The following is a 7,053-nucleotide window of genomic DNA, read 5'->3' as shown; positions in this document are numbered from 1 at the left end:
TCCTCCTTCCTCTCCCATTCCCATGCCTGGGGTTTAAACACCCCAATTCCCCCACACAGGGGTCTGTGCCCCAGCTGCAGTGGATGCTGTTCCTTCCCTCCCTGGGGTCACTGCCCTGGGCATCTCCCTCACCCCTCGGCATACCCCCACTTGCCACAAACACCCCTCTCCGTGCCCCCCTGAGCCAGCTGCTCCCCACTATGTGCCTATTCCCCTCCCCACAGCTGGGCTGCCTGCCAGGGCAGTGTCTGATCCCCTGCCTGGGAGGAGGGCTGCCCTTCACCAGGAACAGCTGAGTGTCCACACAAAACAGATGCTTGCGGGCATGTGTCTGCTCAGATCGCTGCTTTTTGCAGGCTGGAGTTTGCCTCTGGTGGGCAACGATTAACTGGAGATCCTCTCTACCTGGTACTGCAGCTTCGGCAAGTGCTGCGAGACAGGAGACTGCAGGGTGGTCAACAATATCACAGGTAGGTGCTGTGCTTGGGACACCCCTTGTCTCTGCTGCCTCTCCCTGTTGTCTCTTTTGTTGGTTGGTTGTGGGTTTTTTTCTGTTTTAAAAAGTGTATTTTGGCAAATGGTGTAAGCAAAGGGCATTGCTAAGCTGGTGGGAGGGCGAGGGGCTGAGCTAAGTCCTGTTTCCAGTTATTCCTTTGTAGTTCTGAGACTGCAATGGAGTTTGCTCCTTATGTACAGCCTGTCTGCTCTGGCTTGCCATGAGCTCTGCCTTCACCCAGTAGCTCCCAGGCATATGCAGTGGGACCCAAACTGGCCCAGTATCCAGCCCCAGATGGGGAGGGTGCACTGAGACCTGTGTGTAAGCCCCATGCAGGTGTCACTGCGTTTTTCTGGCCCTGAGACTTCTGCTCCCTACCCTCTGCTGGGACCTCATGAGGGTTTCTTGGGCTTCAGCACTCTCCACAGTCATCAAACACCTCCTCCACTTCCCAGAGGGAAAAAGGAGTTGGTAGAAGATCTGTGTTTGTGCAGCCAGTGGCCAGTGCAGGCAGGGTACAGGCAACCTGCCTCATCAGCCCACTTCAGACTCCTCTCAGACAGGCAGCCCCACCGGCCGGGCCACATGGGCTTAGTCCCTGACACATTTTCTCCTCTTATTCCCACCTGCAGCAGCAGCTGGGCTTGTGAGTTACAGCTGAGCTCTTGTTCTCTTCCCTGCAGGGCTGGAGGCAGACCTCAATGGGCAGCTCCACGGGCAGCACTTGGCTAAAGAAGTTGTCATCCGAGCGGTGCAAGAGTTCCTGCAGAGCCCGCGGCCAGAGAAGGCTCTGGTCCTCTCCTTCCATGGCTGGTCCGGCACAGGCAAGAACTTTGTGGCCCGGATGCTGGCAAGTCACCTGTACCGGGACGGACCGAAGAGCGAGTGTGTCAGGGTGTTCATCTCGCTCTTCCACTTCCCCCATCACAAGTACGTGGACTCGTACAAGGTGAGAGCCAAGACCATGGTGTTGCTGTGGGGATGGGCCAGTGTACTGGGTCTGGCTGGGGTGGACTTCATTTTCTTCACAGCAGCCCACAGGGTGCTGTGTTTTGGATGTGTGAGTAGAACAGTGGTGACAGCACACAGTGCTCCCACAGCCGCTTTCTCTTTCTCCCACTCTGCCCCCACAGTCAGTAGGTTGGGGTGCACAAGAAGCTGGGAGGGAACACGCACCAGACAGCTGAGCCCAGCTGACCAAAGGGATGTTCCATGGCATTTAATGGCGTGCTCAGCAATAAAAACTGAGGGGAGGGAGTTTTGGGGTAGGAAGCCATGGCTCAGAGACTGGCTGGGCATCAGTGGTAGGTGTGAGTGATTGTCTTTGCATCACTTGCTTTGATTTCTTTCTCTCTTCTTCCTCTTTCCTTTGCTTATCTTGACCCACACATTTACTTGGTTTTGTTCTTCTTTTTGCTCTGCCTTGTCCCATGGCGTGGGAGGGAATGAGCAAGTGGCTGTGCGGTGCTTTGGTGCCAGCCAGGGTTAACCCACCGCATCCAGGCTCAGCTCCTGCATGATGATCTGGTGGTAGTGACCGCTGCTGGGCTTCTCACCCTCCTCCCCGCTGCTCTGCAGGATCAGCTGAAGAAGCAGCTAACCGAGACTGTGCAGCTCTGCAAGCAGTCCCTCTTCATCTTCGATGAGGCAGAGAAACTTCACTTCAGCCTCCTGGATGCCATCAAGCCTTTCATGGCTCGCTATGACAACAGGGACCAGGTGGATTACCGGAGATCCATCTTCCTCTTCCTCAGGTGAGGAAGAAGTGATGGAATTTATCCCCTGAGGTGTGTGATATGAGGGGCTCAGGCTGCCAAGGAGGGCAAAGAGATGTCCAGCTCCTCCAAGAGGTGGTTGGCTCCGTGATCAGTTTTGCTTATTGATGCTGGGCATCTCCCTGGGTACGGGGCATTTGCAGGAGGAGCTGAGGTCCCGCTTAGCTGAGACACATGAGCCAGTGTCCAGGCTTTGAGGCAAGGAACCAGTCAGTCAGAGCTGGCACAGTGTCACCCTGGACAGCTGAGCAGGGAGATCCCATACTCCAGGGAGCAAAGCTGGGGCTGCAGGTCTTGGTGGGAAGTTCTTGTACAATGTGGCACCGTTAGTTGGGAGTGGGAGGTGGGGAGTTCCTGGCATCGGCTGGTCCTGGCATCGGCAGGTCCTGGCATCAGCTCACCCTGGGAGTTAGTGATCAGATGTTAGTTCCTTTCCCACCCAGAAGGAGAAAGGTTTTTGGCATGTGCACACCCTGGTGCTGTCCCTGACCCCGGGATGCATCTGGGAGAAGTTGGACATCTCAAAACCAAAATGTAAGGTAGGCTCATACCTGAAGTAGCCAGTGAGAAGCGCCAAGGAGAGATGAGCATTTCAGGTCCCCTTCAATTGAGGATTTACAGCCTTCAGCTTGGCTCTGGCAAGAGCTGTTCCCACCGGCTGGAGGTGGGCAGAGCATTGTTCTCCATCTCTCACCATCCAGGCGAGTGCTCTCATCTCTGAGCTTGGTGGGTCCCCAGGGAAGTTTCTCTGCCCACAGAAGACCGGTACCTGTGTCAGGTGTTTGTGAAGCTGACCATGTTTCAGTCCCACCAGCGTGGGCCTCCAGCAGGAGCCACGGTGATCCTCCCTTGATCCTCCCTTGTTGCTCAGGGCAGGGTGGATGTGCTGCCAGCTGTGCTGAGCTGACCTCGTGGCCTACCTGGCAAGCCATGCAGGTGCTGGGAGGACACGCCAGCCCCTTTGTGCCACCAAGCAGAGGGGAGCAGGGTGCCCTGAACAGCAGCAGCTGTAACCCTGGGTGGTTTCATCATTGCCCATGGCAGTGTGACACAGACCTGTGGTAGGAGGGCTGGCTCTGCCCCAGGGCTCCTTTGGACTCTGGCCTGGTCCTGCAGCTTTGGCCAGGTTGGGGTGATGGAGATGAGGTGGGGCTGGCTGGCTGTCCTCAGTCAACAGGGGCTGTTTCTCCTGTGGTCTGGGTGAGAGCAGGATCAGTACAAGCTGCTTCCCCCCTCTAAGGCAGTTTAATTTTCCCTCCCCTCCATTTGGGGAATGGGTCCGGAGCCTCTGACACAGGAGAAGAGATGGTGCAAGATGTGTCTCCCAGTGCCTCTCTGCCTCCCATCTCCCTGGCCTGCAGCCAGCTGGTTCCCAGTATTCCCAGCTCACTGGTGGCGGGGCACTCGGGGCTGGGGGCTGTTGTCTGAGGCTGTTGCAAACCCCTCACCAGCATGTGGGGGCTGCCTGGCCTTGACCTGCTTTCCAAGGTGAGGGGCTGCCCCAGGAGCCTCGGTGACTGCCAGGACCTCGTGTCCCCCACCACAGAGCTGCCCCCACGGTGGGTGTCCTCACGTGGGGACCTCGCTTTGTCCCTCGGGCAGGGGATGCTTTGCCAAGTCCTGAGCTGCTGCTTGAACCCCTGCCCTGGACCTTTACTTCTAGTGGGACTCCTGCCACGTGCTCTGCCCTCCAACTTGGACTTTCAGGGGTGGCTTGTTGAGAGTTTGGTGTGGGGCCAAGTGTCACCCGTGAGGTCAATGGCATCCAAACCAGGACAGGGGACTGATGGAGATGAAGGATTCTGCTGGCCCTGGGAGAGAAAGCAGCTGCCCCAGGGTCTGGGCTGGCGAGATGGAAGGTGGCTGTGTAGATGTCTACAGAGAGGGGCTCTTTGGGAAGAAAGCCGGTTCCTCTGCAAGCGTTTCCGATGCTGATCCCGCACAGCAAATCCTTCATTGCTGAGGCCTGTCTGCAGGGGAGGCTGCTGGCAGCTCTCAGCAGTTCATCTCTGAGGGCACAGCTTAGTGACTTCCTTTCTGTCTGCAGCAATCTTGGTGGCAACACCATCAATGAGGTGACGCTGGATTTCTGGCGAGCCGGCCGGGCGCGGGAGGAGATCTCCGTGGAGTTCCTGGAGCAGCGGCTGTGGCGGGAGCTGCAGGAACCTGCAGGTAAGAGCTGGGCTCACGTGTGGGATGCTGTGGGCAGGCTGTCCTCAAACCTGCCCCTCCACACCAGCGTGGGGCTTTGTGAACACTGTCCCATCCACCTTGTGCTGCACAACTGCGTGTGCTGTGGAACAAGCATTTGTTCCAACCCTCACCCGGGGTTATTTGCAACTTCATCTGCACGGGCACAGCCCCGCAGCGCCGCTGCAGCAGCCAGGCACACGAGGAGGGGGCTGCCAGTCCTTCTGGCCTTCAGCCCTAAAAATGGCCAGGTTGTGAGAGGCAGCCTGGCACCGTAGGGAGGTATCAAGGCTCCTCTGGGGATTCCGGCTTCTCTTGGCCCAAGGTGGGCAAGTTGCAGTGACATTCTGTGCTCGGCCTAAGTGCTGCCCAGCTCTTGCTGGATGAGCCAAGACAGCCCTCCCAGGAGAGACGAGCCTTGCCTCGCAGAGGGACACCAGCTCCCATGTGAAGCTTCTGAAGTTTGTTTCGTCTTGCTTTTTGCTGCAGAGAACGGTTATGCCCGCAGCCACCTCCTGGAAGAGAACCTCATCGATTTCTTCGTGCCGTTCCTGCCCCTGGAGTACCACCACGTGAAGCTCTGCGCGCGGGATGCTTTCCTGGCCCGTGGACTTCCGTACACCGAGGCAGCCCTCGACGAGGTGGCCAGGACGATGGTATTTGTCCCCAGAGAGGAGAAGCTTTTCTCTGCACAGGGCTGTAAATCTGTATCCCAGCGCATCAATTACTTCCTTCCTTGAACACCAGGTGGGACTGCACCAGTGGTGAAGGTGGTTCTGCACACCAGGAGCTGCTCTCCTTGCACAGGGTCAGGCAGGCAGATCACCCAGCCATGCGCTTGGGACAGATTTAACCCCAGCCTGATTTGTGGGACATGGGGACAGCCCGTGGCGTTGGGCTGCTTTTGAAGTCCGTCTGGTGTTTTGAAGTCCCCTCTTTTAGCAGGCAGTAGCCTGAAGCGATGATCTGGTTGTGCTGACAGATGCTTTGTTTCACGTGGGTGGGAATGTCCAGGTCCTTGGTTTGTTACCGTGTCGTGAAGGCCTTGGACAGGCTGGTTCTGGTGACACAGCCCAGCAGAAGCCATGTCCTCACCCCTGTCCCATTTTGTTGGTCACTTTACAACGTCTCAGATTGCACAGAACTGTTTAGCTGGAGTTGAGATTTTTCATCTCTTGCTCTCCTGCACTCACAAGGCGTCTGCTGCTCAGGGACGCGCGTGCCAGGACGGTGGTTTGTGCAGGGAGGCCCCTGTGTCCAGAAATGACTGAATAATCTCCTCTGGAGATGTCAAATCTGTAACCTCTCGCTTTGGAGTGTCCCTCTCTCGTTGGAGTCTTCCGTTGTATGGAAGCAGCTGCAGAGATGAGGTGAACTTCTGCTGAAACGGTTTTTCTAAGCAGTTTGGAGCCTGTTTGCTTGAAGGGGAGACTAATGAAAAAAGGGAGACTAATTCCCCTTCCAAGGGCAAAGGGCAGTTGAGGAGGATGGTGGCTGAAGGAACAGGCTGCAGCTGAGCTCAGGTGTTCGGGATGCAGTAACTTTGGGGTTTTGTTGGGTTTTGTTGGTTGGGTTTTTTTTTCTTTTCTCAATGTGTTGCACGCTGTGGTTTTTTGGCTGGTCTCAGCATTACTACACCAAGGGGTTGTTTGCTGTCTGGGTACTTGCCAGGCAATAAGTACGTTACAGCAGGACCAAAAAATTTCAACAGTGTTACGGGACTCACTTTGTGACCTCTAGGTCAAAACTCCCTTCCAACACCGCGGGGCTGGGGCACTGAGGTGAACAGCACCCGCCAAGGACAGGGATTAGCCCCCTGGACACCCCAGGCGTGGACCTTTGAGCTATTTTAAGCTTTGAACCTCTCTGCGGTGCCAGCGATGAGCAGCACGACTTCTGGGAAAAGATTGACCAGACACACTTACTCCTCCTGTAGACTTTGAGTCCACGTTTCCCTCCGGGCATGCTGGCTCTCTTATCTAACGAGGCTTCATAGTCCAAGGCAGAACAAGGAGCCAGCTGCTTTCTGCTGCCCAACTGCTGCAAAGTTAATTTAAATCTCCCTGTTGTCTCCAGATTGGACCTGAGGGCCTGTGCCAGCGTCTGCTGCTATCAGGAGTTTCTTAGACTTGGTTTATGGTTAATCTCATCCTTAGTCCCAAGTGTTCAGCCTGAAGCTTCAGCCTAGGTGAGGGGAGAGAAGTCAGCTGGGGAAGGGAGGATGGAGCCCTGCAGAAGGACACAGCCTGGGTTGGGTTTTAGAAGCTGGGCAGAAAGTTGAGAACGTTGTTAATTAGATGAACGGTGGTTCCTTGACAGGTTGTGTAAGCCAGGATAACACATGAGGTTTGTTGGGGTTTTTTTTAAATAGAAAAGGATCTCCAGCTGTCCAGGTTAGACTGACGCTGTTTGGAGTGGAAGGGAATCACTTTGTCTGGGGCTGGTACGGGGTGGGCAGTGGAGCAGTTCTTGCTCTGTTCCTGGTTAAGGAGGTGGGGGTGCTACTAACGAGGGCAACTGTCAAAGGGATGATGCAAGACCCCGGGCTTGGCCAGGTCACTCCTGTGTATGTTTGAGAATGAAGTGAGTGTT

General features: G+C 55.9%; 1 protein-coding gene across 1 annotated transcript in view; it reads left to right on the top strand.

The window, feature by feature from the left end:
• TOR3A (torsin family 3 member A) overlaps positions 1-5,201 on the top strand; it is an 8,177-nt gene extending 2,976 nt beyond the window's left edge. Inside the window, exons 3-7 of the mRNA XM_010167200.2 lie at positions 418-470; positions 1,180-1,445; positions 2,075-2,250; positions 4,319-4,443; positions 4,951-5,201. Of these exons, the coding sequence (XP_010165502.2) occupies positions 418-470; positions 1,180-1,445; positions 2,075-2,250; positions 4,319-4,443; positions 4,951-5,201 (871 nt within the window). The remainder of the gene's footprint in view (positions 1-417; positions 471-1,179; positions 1,446-2,074; positions 2,251-4,318; positions 4,444-4,950) is intronic.
• The last annotated feature ends 1,852 nt before the right edge of the window (positions 5,202-7,053 follow it).

Source organism: Antrostomus carolinensis, unplaced genomic scaffold (assembly GCF_000700745.2).
Source record: "Antrostomus carolinensis isolate BGI_N321 unplaced genomic scaffold, ASM70074v2 scaffold17534, whole genome shotgun sequence".
Classification (NCBI taxonomy): Eukaryota; Metazoa; Chordata; class Aves; order Caprimulgiformes; family Caprimulgidae; genus Antrostomus; species Antrostomus carolinensis.
The sequence above is the reverse complement of the archived record's forward strand: the minus strand, read 5'-3'. Positions and strand labels throughout refer to the sequence as shown.